This window comes from Heloderma suspectum, chromosome 11 (assembly GCF_057233095.1).
Source record: "Heloderma suspectum isolate Gila_16-S chromosome 11, 16-S_ref, whole genome shotgun sequence".
NCBI classification, from domain to species: domain Eukaryota; kingdom Metazoa; phylum Chordata; class Lepidosauria; order Squamata; family Helodermatidae; genus Heloderma; species Heloderma suspectum.
In genome coordinates, this window is record NC_139468.1 from 43,017,723 (window position 1) to 43,039,398 (window position 21,676).

The 21,676-nt window shown below is 46.8% G+C and overlaps 1 protein-coding gene across 3 annotated transcripts in view; it reads right to left on the minus strand.

Annotated features, from left to right (window-relative positions):
* LOC146337330 (nuclear pore complex protein Nup98-Nup96-like) overlaps positions 1-21,676 on the minus strand; it is a 28,197-nt gene that overhangs the window by 4,436 nt on the left and 2,085 nt on the right. For 2 of the 3 annotated variants that reach the window (XM_084817643.1, XM_084817645.1), the window contains exons 3-5: positions 9,417-9,479; positions 6,430-6,522; positions 5,442-5,582 (exon numbers count right to left, since the gene is read on the minus strand). In XM_084817643.1, coding sequence (XP_084673769.1) covers positions 5,442-5,582; positions 6,430-6,522; positions 9,417-9,479 — 297 coding nt within the window. Of the gene's footprint in view, positions 1-2,364; positions 2,493-5,441; positions 5,583-6,429; positions 6,523-9,416; positions 9,480-21,676 lie in introns of those variants that run through there. The other variant, XM_084817644.1, reaches the window with a different exon arrangement.

The window sequence follows — 21,676 nt, forward strand, 5'->3', positions numbered from 1 at the left end:
CACCAATTTAGGCTTTCTTCTCACTGAACTTTTATCCTGCGATTGAGATTGCTCCTTCACGGAAGTTTGCGGGCTCTTTACATGATGCTGCGATCATTCAAAGCGTTTCCTGCACTAGATGCCCTTTATTCCGTTTTTAAAGAGATCGCAGGTAATGAGCTATCAAATTACCCTGCTGTGTTCCACTTCAGTTTCCTCCGTTAAAAGAGTTAAAGCGGCAAGAAGAGAGGCAAGGTCAATGCAAGAGAATGGGAGGCTCAGATACAGGGCGGGGGGAGCACGTGTAAAGGGAGTCTGTTGTGATCCTGCATTTAAAAGGGAAGCAGGAAGCCCTGTTTTAAGTGCAGGAGTTTAGGCTGGTGCAGAGATGCCCTTAAAATGGTCGATTCCTACATTAGCTTAGCATCCATGCCCCAGTCTGAATCTGAGTCTGGATAGCCCCAGCGCTAGTTTGCAGTGACAGGGTTCAGCCCTAGAACCGCTGAGGCAATTACGTGGAGCTCTGAAGCATGCCCAGAGCGCCTCCCCCCACCCCAGCCCACTGCAAGGTGGTGTCAGGATTCCAGCTTCCCAGGCCCCGCAGGCAGGCGCGAGCCCTTCTGGCCCCTCCTGGAGCCAAAGCCCTCCCGGCAGCCGCCTGACTCTGCTCTTCTGCCCCCTGCTCAGTCTAACCCATCCGTGGAAGAGGGCGGCCTGCGTGCGGGCAGCCGTCTCGCCTACGGCGCCAGGTGCTCAAGGCGTCATGCGGCACTACATCAACACCACCAGGCGGGGGCTGAGGAAAGGTGCGCGAGGGCCCCTCGCTGAGCCGCCGCCTTCCCTCCTTCGGAGGCCTCTGTTCCCTCCACCCATCGTCCCCCTGGTGCCCCTGCTGCGCAGCCCTCTCTCCCATTTCCTTCCGTTGCCCTGACTCTCGGCCCCTCTTTCCACAGCTTCTCGCCGCCCGCTGCCCCACCGCCATCCCCATGCTCTCTTCGCCACCTCCCTGCCATGGCCGGGCTCCTCCACCTCGGCCCACCTTGTACGAGGCGTTTTCCCAGCCCGCCTTTCTCCTGGGTCCCTCCGCTCCTCATCGTCGTGGGCAGGTGGGCCTGAGCACAAGGAGACACATGCCTGGATCTCCTCCTGTGATTTAACAGCAGGGCTGCTGGACCTCTTTCAGCCTGAGGGCTGCTCTCCACTGTGGAGAAGCCCAGGGGCCTGCAATCCAGTGGTGGGCAGGACCAAAGCTACCGGCCAAACACTGTAGCCTAACGCTCTCGTGGCAACAGCTGAGCCTCAGCAGAGGCATTTCAGCCTTTTCGGATGGGGAAGAAGCTGCACAGAGCTGGGAAGCCACAAAAGCATCGGCAGTTGCAGTTGGGGAAAGGGAGGGGGCATCGCCATGCAAGACTGCTGAGCTCAGGCGGTTTAGCTCTTTAAATGCTTTAGTGCTTTAACCCTTTAATGTTTTAGCGATATACCGTGGCTGTGCATGCCTTGAGATACGTTAAAGATTCACTGCAGGGGAGCAAGATTTATTTCTTCCTTCTGCGTAAAAATGCACAGAAGAGGGGGATCTGTTAAAGATGAAAAGCAGGCTACCTAAGGTGAACGAGTGGCCCCACTACTGCGGTATTGTGAGGGTCGCTCCTGCGCTCAACGGGAAAAGCTACTTTGCCTGGGGAAACAAGAGGGAATGGTGCGTCCCACCCCCTTGACCATGTCACTGCCAGGTCACAGAGGCATGCCCAGGATTCAATGCAGGGGGACATGACACACTGTGGCAAAACCATGTGGGAGCCGCACTTTAGGAAAAAGATGCAGGAAAAGGACTTTCAGAAACTGCGCCTTTTCCAGAGGGAAGCAGCAGCTCTGCTGTGGATTGGTGATGACGGCATGTGTTGCAAATGACCTCAAAGTGCTCCCCCTCCACACTAAGTCTCCCATGAAGATTGGCCCCAGGACAACATGCATCATCTTTGCTGGTCCCAAGCACTCCATCCTCCCCATCTGGATGTGGCCAGGAAAGAGCCAGGAAAAGTGTGGGTACATGAAGAGTAAAGTTGTAAGCAAGACAGGTATGCTGTCTCCTGGGAGGACGGACTGGAGACGTGACTGAAGGGTTGCCTGCACTCGTAAAGCCCACTGACAGGTATCCCTTTCTTCTCATCCATGAGGGAACAAATGATACCACCAAGCGGAGCTACGAAGAAATCATGTCAGACTTCGAAGCTTTGGGAAGGAAACTCAAGAACTTTGGGGCCCAGATAGTTTTCTCATCCATCCTTCCAGTAGTTGGAAGAGGGAAAGAAAGGGAAAGAAAAATACTCCGGGTGACTGACTGGCTATGAATGTGGTGCCAGTGCGAGAGATTTGGTTTCTGGGACCACGGGCTATACTTCCTGGAAGATGGGCTGTTGGCAAGGGATGGGTTGCACCTCACAACGGCTGGGAAGAATGTGTTTGGCCACAGCATGAAGAACTTCATCAGGAGGGCTTTAAACTGAATCCTGCAGGGAAGGGAGATGTAAAGTTGGGAGTAACAATGGACGAAGGCTCATGCACCACAACAGAGAGAACAGCTGTAACAGTGCCGAATAACAGTCTTCGGACACATGTAGGAAGAAAGCTAGACTATAAAGCACATGGTCTTCCATGTCTATATACTAATTCCCAGAGTATGGGAAACAAACAGAACAAACTTGAACTCTTAATACAGGAGGAAAATTACGACTTGATAGGTGTAACTGAAACTTGGTGGGATGGCTCCCATGACTGCAATACAATTGAAGGATATAACTTGTTCAAAAAGAACAGAAGGAACGGAAAGGGAGGTAGAGTTGCACTATATGTTAAAAATACATATCTCTGCACAGAAATACAGGAGGAGGAGCTTGGTAGCCCCACTGAGAGCATCTGGGTTAAAATAAATGGAGCAAAGAATAAAAGGAACATGGTGATCGGAGTCTACTACCGGCCACCCAATCAAGGGGCAGACGAGGATGAAACTTTTGAAAAGCAAATAGCCAATGTTTCAAGGAAGCATGATGTAATAGTAATGGGGGACTTCAATTTCCCTGATATTTGTTGAGAGACAAATTCTACAAAACATGGCCCCTCCAGGAAATTCCTGACTTGTGTGGCGGATAACGTCCTCCTACAGAAAGTAGAGGAAGGAACTAGAGGATCGGCTATCCTTGATGTGATCCTAACCAACAGAGATGACTTAGTGGATAAAGTAGCAGGTACAGGAACTCTGGAGGAAAGCAACCGTGTTATACTTGAGATCTTGGTTCGAAAGGAAGCAAAAGCCAAGTGTAGCCAAACACGTACCCTGGATTTTAGGAAAGCCGATTTTAGCAAACTCAGAACAATGATAAGTAAGGTCCCATGGCAAGTGAATCTAACAGAAGAAGCCAAAGTGGCTTCACAAAAAGCTTAGAGATGACCTGAAAACAAAAAAGGACACATATAGGAAGTGGAAGGAAGGCCAAGCTACCAAGGAAGAGTACAGGCAGGTAGCACAGAATTGCAGGGATGGCGTCAGGAAGGCTAAAGCTGTGAACGAGCTGAAGTTAGCGAGGGATACTAAAAACAACAAAAAGGCTTTCTTCAGATATGTGCATAGTAAAAGACAGAGGGAAGAAATGGTGGTTCAGCTATTAAATAAGGATGGTAAAACGATAGATGACAAAGAAAAGGCAGAGGTGCTCAATTCCTACTTTAGCTCAGTCTTCTCCCAAAAGAGGGTCTATGACCCCCCTGGCAAAGGCGAAGTACAGGCTGAAGGGGCAGGATTGCAGCTTGAGAGCGATAGGCATATGGTCAAGGAACACCTCATTACTTTGAATGAGTTCACTTCTCCAGGGCCAGATGAACTGCTCCCTAGAGTAATAAAGGAACTGGCGGAAGAGCTCTCAGAACCACTGTCTAATCTCTTTGAGAAATCATGGAGGATGGGGGAAGTGCCAGATGACTGGAGGAGGGCTAATGTTGTCCCTATCTTCAAAAAGGGCAAAAAGGAGGAACCTGGGAACTACAGACCAGTCAGTCTGACATCAATCCCTGGGAAAATTCTGGAGCAGATGATAAAGCAATCAATCTGTAAGTACCTTGAAAACAATGCAGTGATTTCTCAAAGCCAACATGGATTTATCAAGAACAAATCTTGCCAGACTAACCTGATCTCATTTTTTGATCAGGTCACCTCCCTTGTGGACTGTGGGAATGCTGTGGACATAATATACCTCGACTTCAGCAAAGCTTTCGACGAAGTGCCCCATGATATCCTGATGAACAAACTAGCTCAAAGTGGGCAAGATGAAACAACTATCAGGTGGATCCACAGTTGGCTACAGGATCGGACTCAAAGAGCGCTTATCAATGGGATCTTCTCAAACTGGGGAGAGGTAATGAGTGGGGTACCGCAGGGCTCAGTCCTGGGCCCAATGCTCTTCAACATTTGTATTAATGACTTGGAGGAGATGGAGGAGGTACAGGGAATGCTGATCAAATTTGCAGATGACACAAAATTGGGTGGGATAGCTAATATCTTGGAAGACAGAAACAAATTCAAAGTGATCTGGATAGACTGGAGCGCTGGGCAAAAAACAACAGAATGAAATTTAATAGGGATAAATGCCAAGTTCTGCACCTAGGAAAAAGAAACCAAATGCACAGTTACAAGATGGGGGATACTTGGCTCAACAACACTACAAGTAAGAAGGATCTTGGAATTGTTGTCGAGCACAAGCTGAATATGAGCCAACAATGTGATGTGGCTGCAAAAAAGGCAGATGCTCTTTTGGGCTGCATTCATAGAAGTTTAGCTTCCAAATCCCAGGAAGTACTAGTTCCCCTCTACTCAGCACTGCTTAGGCCTCATCTGGAGTACTGTGTCCAGTTCTGGGCACCACACTTTAAGAAGGATGCAGACAAACTGGAGAGCGTTCAGAGGAGAGCAACAAAGATGATCAGGGGACTGGAAACAAAGCCCTTTGAAGAGAGACTGAAAGAACTGGGCATGTTTAGTCTTGAGAAGAGAAGACTGAGGGGAGATAGGGTAGCACTCCTCAAATACGTGAAAGGTTGTCCCAAAGAGGAAGGCCAGGATATCTTCTTGATCATCCCAGAGTGCAGGACATGGTCTCAAGTGACAGGAAGCCAGATTCCGGCTGAACATCAGGAAAAACTTCCTGACTTAGAGCAACACAACAATGGAACCCATGACCCAGGGAGGCGGTGGGCTCTCCCACACTGGAGGCATTCAAGAGGAGGCTGAACAGCCACCTGTTGGGGATGCTCTGACCTGGATTCCTGCATTGAGCAGGGGGTTGGAATCGATGGTCATAGGCCCCTTCCAGCCCTACGATTCTATGATTCTGTATAGCTTCTTGCTAAGCGACAGGGTCACCTCTCTTTAAATGCAGACAATGCGTTTGTGAACACAATGCCCTTACCTGTAGCAGGCTGGGGAGCTCCAAAGCCGAGGGTGATGGTTGATGTATGATATCCAAGGGCACCAAATGCCCCTGTCTCCAGCATGCCCCCTAGATTAGGCTGGGTGCTCCCATACAGTGACGTCTGCCCTGCACTAAGGGCTGCAGAAGAACAGGAGAGAAGCAGCACAGTTTGTGGAAAGCCATCATGTGCAACCAGCGGCAATGAACATATTCAGACCCTTTCTCAAGATAACTCAGAAAAGGATATAAGATTATTTGTGCTCCTGGGAACATGTCTCCATTCCCCCACCCTCTCATTTCCCAATTTTTGCTTTGCAAAAGGAGCAACATCCAGATTTCATTTCAAGAGCAAGTTTTTAAAATGATGCACATTATTACATGGTTATTTCTCCACAGCTCTTATTTCTTACATAAGGAGGGGTTGATGGTGGGGTGGGGGTGGGGTGGGGAAACAATAGGAAGAATACTGTTCTGGTCACAACATACTGACCATTTTCCTACAAGCATGTAGTTAGCTGGTGTTTTAGCACTGTTATGGGTATCCAGCATACTCAGTAACTAGGAATCCATGATGAGACAAAATTGGAATACAAGTGTAGAAAGCTTGATGATCTTACAGCAACTTAACATTTTTTCTGCCTTATGGAACAAAGGTTGGGTTTTTATTGTTTAGCTTCAGTAAAACTGGGAAAGAAAGGAAGTACAAGGCAACAGGATTTGGGCGGTGGGAAAGAGGAAGTGGCAATGTTGGAGAACCCGGAGGCAATGTGTGTGGGGTGGGGGTGGGGATGGGCTGGTTTATCATCTACTAGTGACGGGGGCGGCGGGATAGCAAAGCACAGAAATGAGGAAGAACTTTGGTGGATTTTCATTTGCTACAGGCTTGTGGCTATGCTTAGTGAATCTGCGCTGTGGCCCGCAGAATTTTGGCTAAGGGACTATCAGAAGACTACATTTCTAGTGGTGGCACCTTCCTGTTCTTTACCTGTTCCAAATCCTGTTCCAAGTCCAGTTCCCAGAGTCCCAGCTGCAGGCCGGTTTCTGAACGGGCTGTTCCAGGCGGTGCTTGCACCAAAACCTGCAAATAAAGAATGATCAGTGGGCTGCTTCAACATCCAGTCCTCTCTTCTTCACAAGCGCTGGACGTGGTCAGTTTGCCATCATTAGTACACACAATCCGTTTGAACTCCCACAAAGTCTTGTCCTAGATGACGAGAGCTGTTTTGGGGGAAACTGGGTTGGCTGCCACTGAAGAGAAGGACTTAGCCAGCACTCCCCCATCTTCTGCACCCAGGAGCCTCAAATGGGGAAGCAAGACTCTTGAAGGCAGCCTGGCCAGGTGTCCAGGAAGGTGCACGTTCCTCATGACCACCCCGCCCCTACTCCCTTTCCCAAAACCTGGGGAGCCTGCCACCAAGGAAAGGAGGCGGGAGAAGCCCATTTGGCAGGAAGGGAGAAGGCACCCAGCGCTCACCTCTTTCCGCTGCCTGCCACCAATCACTGTCGGGGAGGAGGGATAACGCATGGCTGATTGGCCTGAAGGGAGCGCGGAGCCCCCCACTGGCCCTGGAGCACATTTTGGGGGCTTGCATGATTTTCTATTGGCTTGAGGAAAGCCCAGTTAGGCAAAGTGAAGGATCTCCAGCAGAATGAGAACAATTGCTTGGCCTGTGCAAAAGAACGCCCATGTGGCCACTAACAGAAAGGACCCCTGGGCAAGCCGCAAATGGGAACAGAATTTCAAACTGCACCCAAGAATGGCTACCTGGGGTGATATGCACTGGCCTTGTACCAGAGGAAAAGCCCACTGACGAGATGGCCCTCGCTGCCATCACTCCTCCTCCCCTGCGCCCCACCCCCAGTCACATGAAACCCAAACCCAGCCCTGCGCTGCGGGCAACTCTGTGAGAACTGGAACCGAATCAGTGGGCTTCTAGAGCAATCTCCTCTGAGGCAGTGTCCCCAAACAGTTGCTGGACAAGTCTTTTGTCAGACCTCCAGGAGGATCCCACATTTCCTATTGGAGATCAGCTGATCAAATTAGCAAGTCACCTTACAGTTAGGAACTTGAAACTCCTGCACAAGAGGCCAAAACCACCTGTCTCAAGAATGTCCCAGCCGCCCCTACAAAGCATGGCTTACCTGACAGCATGTAAATAGGCTTACATACAAACCTTTAGTATAACTGAGCCCACAGCAGGCCAGGTGATATATTCAGTGTGTATATTCAAAGGAAGGGTGAGAAATGTGTTCCGTTCGCTTTTCAAAGCAAACATACCAAATTTTCACTCCCCAGACCTAAACACAAATGGCAACGCAGTTTGCCACCGACATCCATACACTTGGGAATCTTGCGATGCAGTCCACAAAAGAAGTGTAGAAAAAGGTAGATATTTCAAAAATTGTGCAGAAAAGTTCATATATTTGCAAAAATGCACACGAAGTACTTTATTCAATGTGGGGGGAAGGCGCATGCTTGCAAAACTGTGCACAAAACTGTGTACATTTGGAAAAACATTTACAACAAAATGTAAACATGTGCACATGTTTTTATACAGACCAATGTGTGCAAATTAAGCATATTGCAGCCAGAATTTGCACAAATTAAGCACATTATGGCCAAAAATTGCGCAAATTGCACAGTTTAAATGTAAATGTAATTGCCAGTGTAAATGGCAATTTAAGTGGGAAATAGGACGTAGCCCCTCCCCCCCAAAGAGAGGAAACCCGAGTGAAAAATAAGAACCTGAGTGAAACTGAGCATGACAGTTTCACCCATCCCTAGGCTGTTGAATGCAACAGCCAGCAGATTCAAATGCTTTGAACAAATAAATATGCTAAAGGAAGCATTTGACTAATCTGTTACCAAAAAGTCCACTTGCAGTTGTGTAAAATGAGGGTGCACTGGTGTGCGTGGTTCCAAATCCAGTCAGTGTGTTGCTAGATCAGGACTGAAAAGAAAACCTTTAAATGTCACATAATTGCACACTTACCCACATACACACGTCACAGACAACAATTGGTGCATTTTCTCAGTTAGCTGCCAAGAAACATCTGGGATCAGGATAGAAGCTGCCTCTGTGCACCACCTCTTTACTAGTTTCTTGCTTTCTGATTAGCTCAGAGCCACCCAAGCCCCCTCGGAACCCAAATCTGCTGGAAGTGCAGCGACCCACATGCAACAGTCTTTTGCTGTGTCCTAGCCAAAGGTCAGTGCGGGGGGGGGGGCGGCTTACGAGCCTTCTGGCACTGTTTTTGTATGACAGGGTCCAGTAGCTTTTTCTCCATAAAGTTTCTGCCGTTAGGAGGCTGATAGACATAGCCCTGCTCTGAAAAGCACCAAAGCACTGAAAGGATAATTCCCCCCCGCCCCGAAGGATAATACACAGCTCTCTAGCAAAAGGGGACACCCAGTGGTCCTGACTCCTCAGGCTTGGATCCTGACAGCTCTCTGTGTTCCCTTGCTTGATCTCTGTGTGTGTGTTCTGCATCTTGTTGTTGCTGTTGCTCAGTCGCTCAGTCGTGTCCGACTCTTCGTGACCCCACGGACCACAGCACGCCAGGCCTTCCTGTCCTGCGCTGTCTCCCGGAGCGTGCTCAAGTTCATGTCTGCATCTTACATGGGCATTAATGCTACAGAATTAGCTTACAGAAGCGCTGTAAACTTGCATCTTAGAAGCCTACCTTTGGGGAAACCCTCGCACCCAGGCTGCCGTAGGCTCGATTCCTGCTTCCCCGGTGCCAGCAGCCAGGGGCAGCAACACTCCTGTGAGCCCCCAAGTGGTCAATTAAGTGGGCTAAAAAACACGTCACAACGGCTTGATGCCGTAGGCTTGGATGCCGGTGATTCAGGTTCAGACTCTCACTCAGCTATGAAGCACCCTGGGTGGCCAGTTTGTCGTGAGGGGGCTACAAGCGTTTTGGGAGAAGGATCAGATACAAAGAGAAACAAAACAGCCAGGCTTTGCTCACCATGGTATCCAGGGAATGGGAATGTTTCTTCTTGGCAAGATGCTCCATACTTGCTGTTGCCTACTGTGGCGAGAAAAAGTTTGAGAACCCCTTAGGATTGTCGCATAATTCCAACCTAAAATGTTATTAGATCTTAATCTAACCCCATAATCCTAGATAAAGAACAATAAATAACCTGATTAAACAAATGACACACGAAGATGATGCTTTTTCAACATTTATTTATCCACAACTGATTCAGCATTCAGTATCCATGTGTGAAAAAGTACGTGAACCTTTAGATTCAGTCCATCCTGCTCGGTCCAGTTGACATTGACTGGCAGCAGCTCTCCAGGGCTTCAGACAGGAGTCTTTTCCTCTCCGCCTGGAGATGCCAAGAATTGAACATGGGATCTTCTACATGGAAAACAAGTGATCTACCACTGAGCTACGGCCCTTCCTGAAATGTTCACATAGAAGATCAACCACCATTGCCTGAAAAATTCCCAAAATATGTTTATTGATGTTCCTGCAATTCTGCTGGAAGGCAAGTATTTTTCTCTTTTGAGGGGGCAGGGGGTTGTAATGTGCAAGGATTTGAGATAACTTTTTTGTTTTAAGGATTTTTTCAGCTGGAGGATTTGAGTAAGGGATTTTGGTGGTTTGGTCTTTGTAAAAACACAGCTATTTGCAGAAGATTGATTTCGTTTGTTTGCCTTTTTCTCCTTGGGTGTGTTTCCACACTATCGCCTTCACTTCTTTTCCAACTTTGTTGCGCTGTTTTCCCAAGCGCATTTTCTCTCGCACGTGTTTCCATGTCCCAAAAGGACCCGGTCTATCATTGTTGTACCCTGGCGGGCTGCGCTGTCTAATCACATTATTCTCTTGATGGCTGGGTGGAGCCTTTTGGGAGTGGGTTGGGTCTGCGCACCCCGTCTGTTTTCCCGCCTCCTCCTCTTTCCTATTCCCCCCTCCCTCGCCCCCTCTGCCCCGCTGAAGCTTCCTGCTCTGGCCAGTCTCCTCCTTGCCTTCCCAGCCCTTTTGTTTTGCTTTAGAGAAGGAGCGAAAAATCAAAGCACTGTGTCTGGAGCATCCCCCCCTTTAAACCTTCCTTGTTGCCCCTCAAACAGAGATTTAAAGCACAATTGTGCATTAATGAAGTGGCGAAAAATCAAAGTGCTGTTCTGGAGCATCCCACACCCCTTTAAACTTTTTCTTGCCCCTAAAATGGTGCTATGTGTGCATTTTTTCATCTCTGCCTGACGACTCCCTCCAGGATCATCTCCCCCTCTCCTTCACACAGCTTCAGTGCTCCCACCTCCTCGGCGGTGTTTCCAGGACAACAGAAGGAGAAGCTAATGGAGGAGTACGGGATTTTTAAAAAGACTTTCCCCTTCTCCCCCCCTTCTCCTTTCCCCTGAAAGTCTAGATGCATCCACATTTCAGGAGCAAGCCTCATTGAGCACAATGGGAGTTACTTCCGAGTAGACACACATACCCCTTCATGGATCACTGCCTTGTTGTGGCGAAGGGGCTTGCGTAACTCAGTGAAGCCATAAGCTATGCCGTGCAGGGCCACCCAAGGCGGACAGGTCATGGCGGAGAGTTCTGACAAAATGTGGTCCACTGGAGAAGGAAATGGCAACCCACTCCAGTATTCTTGCCAAGAAAACCCCATGGAACGTATCACAAGGCTAAAAGAGATGACGCCGGAAGATGAGCCCCTCAGGTCGGAAGGTGGCCAATATACTACTGGGGAAGAGCAGAGGCAATTTCCAAGTAGCGCCAGAAAGAGTGAAGCGGCTGGGCCAAAGCCGAAAGGACACTCAGCTGTGGATGTGTCTGGTGGTGAAAAGAAAATCCGATGCTGAAAAGAACAATATTGTTTAGGAACCTGGAATGTCAGATCAATGAATCAAGGTAAGCTGGAGGTGGTCAAACATGAGATGGCAAGATTGAACATCGACATCTTGGGAATCAGCGAACTAAAATGGACAAGCATGGGCGAATTTAGTTCAGGTGACCATCATATCTACTACTGTGGGCAAGAATCCCTTAGAAGAAATGGAGTAGCACTCATAGTCAACAAAAGGGTGGGAAAAGCAGTACTGGGGTACAATCTTAAAAATGACAGAATGATCTCAGTACGAATCCAGCAAACCATTCAACATCACAGTAATTCAAGTCTATGCCCCAGCCACTGATGCCGAAGAAGCTGAGGTTGATCGGTTTTATGAAGACCTACAACACCTTCTAGAACTAACACCAAAAAAAGATGTCCTCTTCATCATAGGGGATTGGAATGCTAAAGTAGGAAGTCAAGAAATAACTGGGATAACAGGCAAGCATGGCCTTGGTGTACAAAATGAAGCAGGACAAAGGCTCCTAGAGTTTTGCCAAGAGAACACGCTGATCTTTTCCAACAGCACAAGAGGCGACTCTACACATGGACATCACCAGATGGTCAATATCGAAATCAGATTGATTATGTCCTTTGCAGCCAAAGATGGAGAAGCTCTATACGGTCAGTAAAAACAAGACCTGGAGCTGACTGTGGCTCAGATCATGAGCTGCTTCTTGCAAAATTTCGGCTGAAATTGAAGAACGTCGGGAAAACCACTAAACCATTCAGGTATGACCTAAATCATGTCCCTTATGAATATACAGTGGAGGTGAGGAATAGATTTCAGGGATTAGACCTGATAGACGGAGTGCCTGAGGAATTATGGACGGAGGTCTGTAACATTGTTCAGGAGGCAGCAACTCAATCCATCCCAAAGAAAAAGAACTGCAAGAAAGCCAAGTGGCTGTCTGATGAGGCTTTACAAGTAGCTGAGGAAAGAAGGGAAGCGAAAAGCAAGGGAGAAAGGGGAAGATATATCCAACTGAATGCAGAGTTCCAGAGGATAGCAAGGAGAGACAAGAAGGCCTTCTTAAATGAACAATGCAAAGAAATCGAGGAAAACAACAGAATGGGAAAGACTAGAGATCTCTTCAAGAAAATTGGGGATCTCAAGGGAACGTTTTGTGCAAAGACGGGCATGATAAAGGACCAAGAAGGCAGGGACCTAACAGAAGCAGATGAGATTAAGAAGAGGTGGCAAGAATACACAGAAGAACTATACAGGAAAGATCTTAATGTCCCTGATAGCCATGATAGTGTGGTCACTGAACTTGAGCCGGACATCCTCGAGAGTGAAGTCAAGTGGGCCTTAGGAAGCATTACTAACAACAAAGCTAGCAGAGATGACAGTCTTCCAGCTGAGCTATTTAAAATCCTAAAAGATGATGCTGTTAAAGTGCTGCACTCAATATGCCAGCAAATTTGGAACACTCAACAGTGGCCACAAGACTGGAAAAGGTCAGTTTACATTCCAATTCCAAAGACGGGCAATGCCAAAGAGTGTTCAAACTACTGTACAATTGCGCTCATTTCCCATGCCAGCAAGGTGACGCTCAAAATCCTACAAGCTAGGCTTCAGCAGTATGCGAACCGAGAACTACCGGAAGTACAAGCTGGGTTTCGAAGAGGCAGAGGAACTAGAGATCAAACTGCCAACTTTCGCTGGATCATGGAGAAAGCAAGAGAGTTCCAGAAAAACGTCTATTTCTGCTTCATTGACTACGCTAAAGCCTTTGATTGTGTGGATCACAACAAACTGTGGCAAATTCTGAAAGTTATGGGAATACCAGACCACCTTACCTGTCTCCTGAGAAACCTGTACGAGGGTCAAGAAGCAACAGTAAGAACCAGACATGGAACAACCGATTGGTTCAAAATTGGGAAAGGAGTACGACAAGGCTGCATATTGTCGCCCTGCTTATTTAACTTATATGCAGAGTACATCATGAGAAGCGCCGGGTTGGATGAATCACAGGTCGGAATTAAGATTGCTGGGAGAATTATCAACAACCTCAGATATGCAGACGATACCACCCTAATGGCAGAAAGCGAAGAGGATCTAAAGAGCCTCTTGTTGAGGGTCAAAGAAGAGAGTGCAAAAGCTGGTTTGAAACTCAACATCAGAAAAACGAAGATCATGGCATCTGGCCCCATCACTTCCTGGCATAGAGAAGGGGAAGAAATGGAAGCAGTGACAGATTTTATTTTCTTGGGCTCCAAGATCACCGCAGATGGTGACTGTAGCCGTGAAATTAAAAGTCGCTTGCTCCTTGGGATGAAAGCTATGGCAAACCTAGACATCATAGTAAGAAGCAGAGACATCACCTTGCCCACAAAGGTCCATCTAATCAAAGCTATGGTTTTCCCAGTAGTAATGTATGGCTGTGAGAGCTGGACTATAAGGCAGGCTGAGCGCCGAAGAATTGATGCTTTTGAACTGTGGTGCTGGAGAAGACTCTTACGAGTCCCCTGGACTGCAAGGAGGTCAAATAGGTCCATCCTAAAGCAATCAACCCTGAGTGCTCATTGGAAGGACAGATACTGAAGCTGAAGCTCAACTATTTTGGCCACCTAATGCGAAGAGAAAACTCTCTGGAAAAGACCCTGATGTTGGGAAAGACTGAAGGCAAAAGGAGATGGGGACGGCAGAGGATGAGATGGCTAGATAGCATCACTGATGCAATGAATATGGACTTGAGCACACTCCGGGAGAGAGCACAGGACAGGAAGGCCTGGCGTGCTATGGTCCATGGGGTCACGAAGAGTCGGACACGACTGAACGACTGAACAACAAGGACACACATATGCTTGTGCTGGGAAAGGGAGGGGAGAACACAAAGAGGGAAACTAGCCCCCATTTTAACCCAGAGGACCTCACTGACCACAATGGGAGTTACTTCTGACAAGACAGTAATGGGTTTGTTGTGGGATAGAGAGTGAAACCAGCCCCCATTTTAACCCACAGGGTCTCTATATGGAAGCTGTGAAGGAATTATGTCCTAAGGCAATGGACCGAAGCCTCCAGATCGCACTCAGTCACATTTAAGCAATTGGGCTTTAATGTGTGCCATTTCAATTGAGGGGGAATCTCAGCCTCATCCACAGCAATGGGAGTTACTTCTGAAGAGACACTAATGGGTTAGTTGTGGGAAAGAGACAGAAACCAGCCCCCATTTTAACGCACAGGATCTCTACTTGGAAGCTGTGAAGGAGTTAGGTCCTAGGGCAATGGACCGAAGCCTCCAGATCGCGCTTAACCGTATTTGAACTGAGGGCTTTGATATGTGCCCTGTCAGTTGTGGGGCTTCTCTGTCATTTCTGTGGTCATTGAGAGGGCAAGCCTCATTCAGCACAATGGAAGAAAACATCCCTTGACTGGGGTCATGGGCTGTGTTCTGGTGCTTATTTCAATGATGTTTAAAAGTTGGTCCCTTGGCATCCTGCTCCAAAATGGCAATGAAACTTCCGGAAAACAGGGAGGGAAAGGGTTGGGTCTCTGAGGTCGGAGCAACACACCCACAAAGGCTGGGCTACATGCCCCACGGGCAGGGCTAAGACAGCGAACCCAGCGCGACTGTGGAAACAGGTCAGTAATGGAGCCGCCATAACAGGGAAAAGTCAGACTATAAGCAGTCTCAGAAGAAGCGGGTTTTCAGTGATAAAATGCGACACCGGGGCTGAATGGCCACGACATCATGGAACCACAGAGACATCAACAGCACAGGCAGGTTGGAATAAATTGCTGATGGAAACATAGCACTTGATTCAACTTCCAAGCATGAACGTGTTTGACTGGGGTATAGATTTTTTAAATGTAATTCTTTAATCCCTGAACCTCAAAATGTTCTACTGTTGAGGGTCTGAGTAACTATTTTTTAAAATTATCTACAGACCCTGATACAACTAAAGCCTTGCAGTATAACACAAGGTAGAAACTAGTGAGACATCTGGCCTGAACAATTTTTAATCTACAGGCCATCAAGTCAACCCCAAGCCTAGCAGTGTAGAACAGTTTAGACTCTTTGATCAGACATACTTACTTCCACAGGGTTCTGTTTTAAAGGTGTAATTTGTAAGCATTCCCTAGAAATGAGGTTTTGCAAATCTTAGGTATTTGTACAGGCTTGTGGGTAAGAAGTTAACATCTCAATGCTTTCAGTCTTTTTTTCAAGTTATTCTTTCTATTTTTTATCTTCCTGAGACAGGAATTTAACTTTTGTTTTTATAAAGGTGCTGTGAAACCTTTAAGCTTTAACACTGAGCCCCGATTATCTGTGGGATAGGTTTTTAACAGTGTTATGTGTTTGGGGTTGAGCGGCTTTTGTCTTTCAGATGGAGATCTGCTGGGCAGCTGAGAGGACGGGTGATTTTGCTTGGAGTTGGATGTTGTAGGCCTTCACCCCGAGCACAATGTAAATCAACAGTTATAAAAGAAACAACACAAGTCTCAAGTGTCCTCCTTCTCAGGAAACTGTAGTCTGAGTAAGCACCGAAGACCCTGCAAGTTCACCCCATTCAGGAATGGGGTGCAGGAATGTAACAATAGCTTGGTTTGTAACTTGTAACTTGCTTTTACACGTGGGATGCATTTGGATGTCACTTTCAGCCATGGTGGTTTATAAGCTATTCACAGTAGTTTATAAGCCAGTGTGCCCATCATCCAATACGGCAAATAAGCTACAGTGTGTAGCTTATTCCCCCCACCCTCTTGCCCCTCATAAGAACATAACAAGAGCCCTGATGGATCAGACCAAGGGTCCATCTAGTCCAGCATTCTGTTCACAAAGTAGCCAACCACCTCTCGACCGGGAAACCCACAAGCAGGGCATGAGCACAACAGCACCCTCCTGCCCATGTCCCCCGGCAACTGGTGCACACAGACGCACTGCCCCTGGTACTGCAGGTAGCACATAGCCAGCAAGACTAGTAGCCCTTGATAGCCTTTTCCTCCAGGAATTTGTCCAACCCCCTTTCTATAGTTTAACTATGCGCTGTGTGAAGAAGTCTTTCCTTTTATCTGTCCTGAATCTCCTACCAATCAGCTTCATAGGATGACCCCGGGTTCTAGTTTTTTGAGAGAGGGAGAAAAATGTCTCCCTATCCACATTCTCCACACCATGCATAATTTTGTAGACCTCTATCGTGTCCCCCCTCACCCTCCTTTTTTCCAAGCTAAACAATCCCAGCTGTTGTAACCTTCTCTCATAGGGGAGATGCTCCATCCCCTTGATCATTTTAGTTGCCCTTTTCTGCACTTTTCCCCGCTCTACAATATCTCTTTTTAGGTACGGTGACCAGAACTGGACACAGTATTCCAAGTGTGGTCGCACCATAGATTTGTATAAGGGCAGTATGATGTTGGCAGTTTTATTCCCAATCCCTTTTCTAATTATGCCTAACATGGAGCTTGCCTGTTTTACAGCGGCTGCACACTGGACTGACATTTTCATCAAGCTGTCTACTACAACCCCAAGATCTCTTTCTTGGTTGGTCACCGCTAGCTCAGATCCCATCAGGTTATATTTGTAGTTAGGGGTGTATGAACCCCACCTACCTGGCTGTGCTGGGGGTCTGCAGGGGGGGGGGAGGCAATCCGGTCCTCTCCCCCGGAATCCTCCCCGGCTGGCTCCACTCCGTGGTGAGTTCGCAGAGCTGCCGGCTGAGGCAAATAGTGTTCGGCATAATGGACACCATTTGCGTCCCTTTGCCTTACCGTGATAGGCTACATAAAGATTTATGTAGCCTATCACGGTAAGGCAAAGGGATGCGAGTGGTGTCCGCTACGTCGGACGCCATTCGCGTCCGAAGACTGTCACGGATGGACCCAGCCGGACCCGGACCTGGCGGTGCCAGGTAGGATCCGGCTGGGTCGGACTTCGCAGGGTGGTGGGGTGAGGTGGTCCGTTCCGACACGGACTCCGCGGGGGGGGGGGGGATTCTAAGAATCCGGCCCCACTGGAGTCCATGGCGGAATTCTCCACCATCCCTACTTGTAGTTGGGAATTTTTCCCCAGTATCCATCACTGTACACTTTGTTACATTGAACCACATTTGTCATTTAGATACCCATTCTCCCAAGTTGGAGAGATCCTTTTGGAGTTTTTCACAATCCCTTTTTGCTTAACCACCCTAAATAATTTGTTGTCATCCACAAACTTGGCCACTTCATTGCTCCTAATTCCAAATCATTTATGCTCAGATTGAAAAACATTGGTCCTAATACAGATCCCTGTGGGACTCCACTATTTACTTCCCTCCATTGGGAGAATGTACCATTTATTCCTACTCTCTGCTTGCTGTTCTTTAACCAGTTACTGATCCATAAGAGGACCTGTCCTCTTACTCCATGACTGCTAAGTTTGCTCAGGAGTCTTTGGTGAGGGGCTTTGTCAAAAGTCTTTTGGAAGCTCAAGTAAACGATGTCTACTGGATCACCCGTCTAGTGACACTCTCAAAGGTTAGTGAGACAGGACTTACCTTTGTGGAAGCCATGTTGATTCTTTTTCAGCAGGGCTTGAGCTTCTATATGCTTACTAATTTTATATTTAATAATGCCTTCAACCAATTTATCCGGAACAGACGTTAAGCTAACCAGCCTGTAATTTCCCGGATCCCTTTTTGAAAATTGGTGTTGCATTGGCCATCTTCCAGTCCTGTGGTATAGAGGCTGATCTCAGGGACATGTTGCATATTTTGGCCAGAAGATCAGCAATTTCATATTTGAGTTCTTTGAGAACTCTGGGATGGATACCATCTGGGCTCGGTGATTTATTTTCTTTCAATTCATCAATAAGGTTGCGAACGTCATCTTTTGTCACCGCTACTTGCCTCAGTTCCTCAGACTCCCCTCCTGAAAACATCACTTCAGGCACAGCCATCTGTCCTATATCTTCTGCAGTGAAGACGGATGAAAAGAATTCATTCAGCTTCTCTGCAATCTCCTTGTCCTCCTTTAACTCCACTGTCATCCAGTGGTCCAACTGCCTCCCTAGCTGGTTTCCTGCTTCTGATATATTTAAAGAATTCTTTATTGTTGGCCTTGATGTTGTTAGCGATATGCTCTTCAAAATGCTTTTTTACATCTCTCATTGTCTGCTTGCATTGCCTTCATGCAAGCTTGTGCTCCCTTTTGTTTTCCTCACTTGGGCAAGACTTCCATTTTCTGAAGGAAGCTCTCCTTTCTCTAATAGCTCCCTTAACACTGTTCGATAACCATGCTGGGGACCTCTTGGACTTGGTGCCACCTTTCCTAACCTGTGGTGTAAATTCTGACTGAGCTTCTATTGTTGTTTTGAGTAACCTCCAAGCATTTTGAAGGGATTGAACGCCCTTGACTCCCCCTTTTAGCTTCCATTTCACCATTCCCCTCATTTTAGAGAAGTTTCCTATTTTGAAGTCAAATGTGACCATGTTGGACTTCCTGGGCAATTAAATATATATTAAATGTGATAGCACTGCAATCACTGTTTCCAATGGGTTCAACAACATTTACATCTCGTACTAGGATTAAATCCACGGTCACCTCCCTTCTGGGGAGGGCATCTAGCGCATCTAGAGATTTAACCTCTTTCTCGTGGCCGGAACATGCATGTATCCAGTCAGTGTGGGGGAACTGAAGTCGTCGATGATTGCAACACTTCCTTGTTTGGAGGCCTCCCTGATTTAATTTCCCATCTCAAGGTCACTCTGAGCATTCTGTTCTGGGGGACGATAGCATGATCCTAGCACTAAATTAGTTTTGGCGCCTAATATTGTCACCCACAGCACTTCTGTGGAACAGCCTACCCCTTTTACATGTTCTAGTCCGCTTGACACTATGCCCTCTTTGACGTCCAGGGCAAGACTTCCCCCAGTACGCCCTTCCCTGTCCTTCCTATGAAGTTTATATTCAGAGATGACCATATCCCACTGGTTCTCTCCATTCCACCAAGTTTCTTGTAATGCCCACTATATCCAAGTTCTCCTGGATATAGTGTAAAACCAGGTAAAACCAGGCACTCTTAACTCTCCCACTTTGGCTCACAGGCTTCCAGCATTTGCATAGAAACACCTATACACGGTATCCCTCCCCAGATGCCTCTGGCATGTGCATCTTTTGCTATGGGACTTTGGTTCCCTTGATTGGCTATTATGTTCTGCCATGTGCTCCTGGCCTATTTCCTCCCCTTCTACATTTGGGCAATCAAAAACATTTTCATCTTCATCCCTTTGGGTTGATTTAATCTGAACTGGATGCTTCCCACTCCTGTTGGACTTCCCCCAGGGCTTAGTTTAAAAGCTGCTCTGCCACCCTGTTTATGTCTGGCGCCAGCAGTCTGGTTCCATTTTGGTTCAAGTGGAGCCCATCCCTCTTGTCTAGGCCCAGCTTGTCCCAAAACATTCCCCAGGGCCTAACAAATCTGAACCCCTCCTCCTGGCACCACCGTCTCATCCACGCATTGAGACGCCTCAGCTTCGCCTGTCTAGCTGGTCCTGCGCATGGAACAGGTAGCATTTCCGAGAAAGCCACCTTCTTGGTTCTGGATTTCAACCTCCTACCTAGCAACTGAAATTTGGCTTTCAGGACCTCACAACTACATTCCCCCACATCATTGGTACCAACATGGACCACAACCACTGACTCCACCCCTGCACTATCTCCTACACTATCTAGACGGCACGTGATGTCCACAACCTTCGCACCAGGCAGGCAGTTCACCATGCGGCCTACACACCCATCACAAACCCAGCTGTCACTGTGTCTAATGATTGGATTTTCCACCACCACAAGCCCCCCCCCCCCCCCGGCACATCCTCGCTGCAAGAGGATATTTGTTTGTCTTCTGAGGAATGGGTCCCTTCTAAGGGATCATTTCCCTCTTCCTCAGAATGACGCCCTCTTTCCCCGAGACCCGCATTCTCCGTGACAGCAGAGGAGCTGTTACCCTGGGAGTGGGACACAGCTAATAGTTCCCTGAACAACCTTGTTGTTAGGTTGTATATCAAACAGTTTTCTAGTATGGACATTCCTGACCTCTCTTCCCTCCTTTAGTTGTCTTTCTGGTAATTCAAATAAAGTTTCTTAACTGTTTAAGGCAATTCTGAAGAGCAACAGATTTTCACAGGAGAGCAAATGTGTGCTGTAAAGAAGTTTTTTCTGTAAATAAGATGATATGAGAACTTTAATTTGTTTATTTTAGGAAATGGCAGCATAATATAAGGGAAGTAAATTTTAGTTTTTTTCTATGATAGATTCTTTTTTTAAGAGTATGTTTTGGGGATGCCACTTTTGAGAGCTATTTACAAATACTATAAATATTTATAGTATAAATACCACTTCCATTACTATAAATTTACTTCATGAAGCCCACCCTGTTATAGAGGTAGTTTAATACAACCTATACAATTTGCTGTTAATATGTTTATTAAAAAAGTGTTGGTCAGTTTGAAGTGTGCAATATAAGATAGACAAGTCATTGGTCTGGTCTTATGTGAGGCAGGTTTTTTAATAATATAAACAAGTATTGATGTTTTATTTTTTAACATGATAATTAATGTGGTTAAAATAATCTTGATGTTCTCACTTGAAGTTTTACATATATACAGACAATAAAAAAGATCGTTGCACTTTGCCATTCCCATTTTTTGCCTTGTTGTTTTTAAACATGTGCAAAAGTAATGGTTTCTTGATTTTTACACGAATGTTAGAAGTATTAATTGTGTATAGGTGGAAATGGTTTGTGAAATGTATACAATTTTATAGTAATAATTTACTTTAGAAGTGTTTGAGACGTTTTTATAAGTCCTGGAGTAACATGAAATAACGAAGATGATGTATCTATATATTTTTATTGTAGCCCCGAAGAAGGAAATCAATATTTCTGAAACGCATCAGGCCAATATAAAAAAAGAACTATAATAAACCTTTTTCTATAGGCACCTGGGATTTCTCCATTGTTTTTTCCTAGGTTAAGATAAACATTTAGAATGTTCAGATGTATTAACAGACCTCATGCTGAAGTTTCAGCCGTTCCTCTCCGAAGTTCTTGCGAAATCACAAGGCCTGAGAGTTTAATAAATCCACTTAGCGCCTTGCTATCAGCAAGTATTCCTCTTTCATCTGATGAGCACCCATGCTTCCACCTGAAGCCCTACTTTTGGGAAATTACCTCTCCTTTCCTCCCCAGTTCTCCAGGGAGGAAAGGTGAGGGCTTTTGTAGAAAAAAGTGCCAACAGCACCTTGCTGCTGTTTCCTGCAAAAACCCACGGGAATGAAGAGAAAGCAAGTCCCCAGGCCAAAATTACAGGGAGGATGTGGAGGGAGTCATAGAATCATAGAACAGTATCTGATTTTGGGGGTTTCTAAATCTGTTCCATCGTATTTAATTAGAGCTGAACT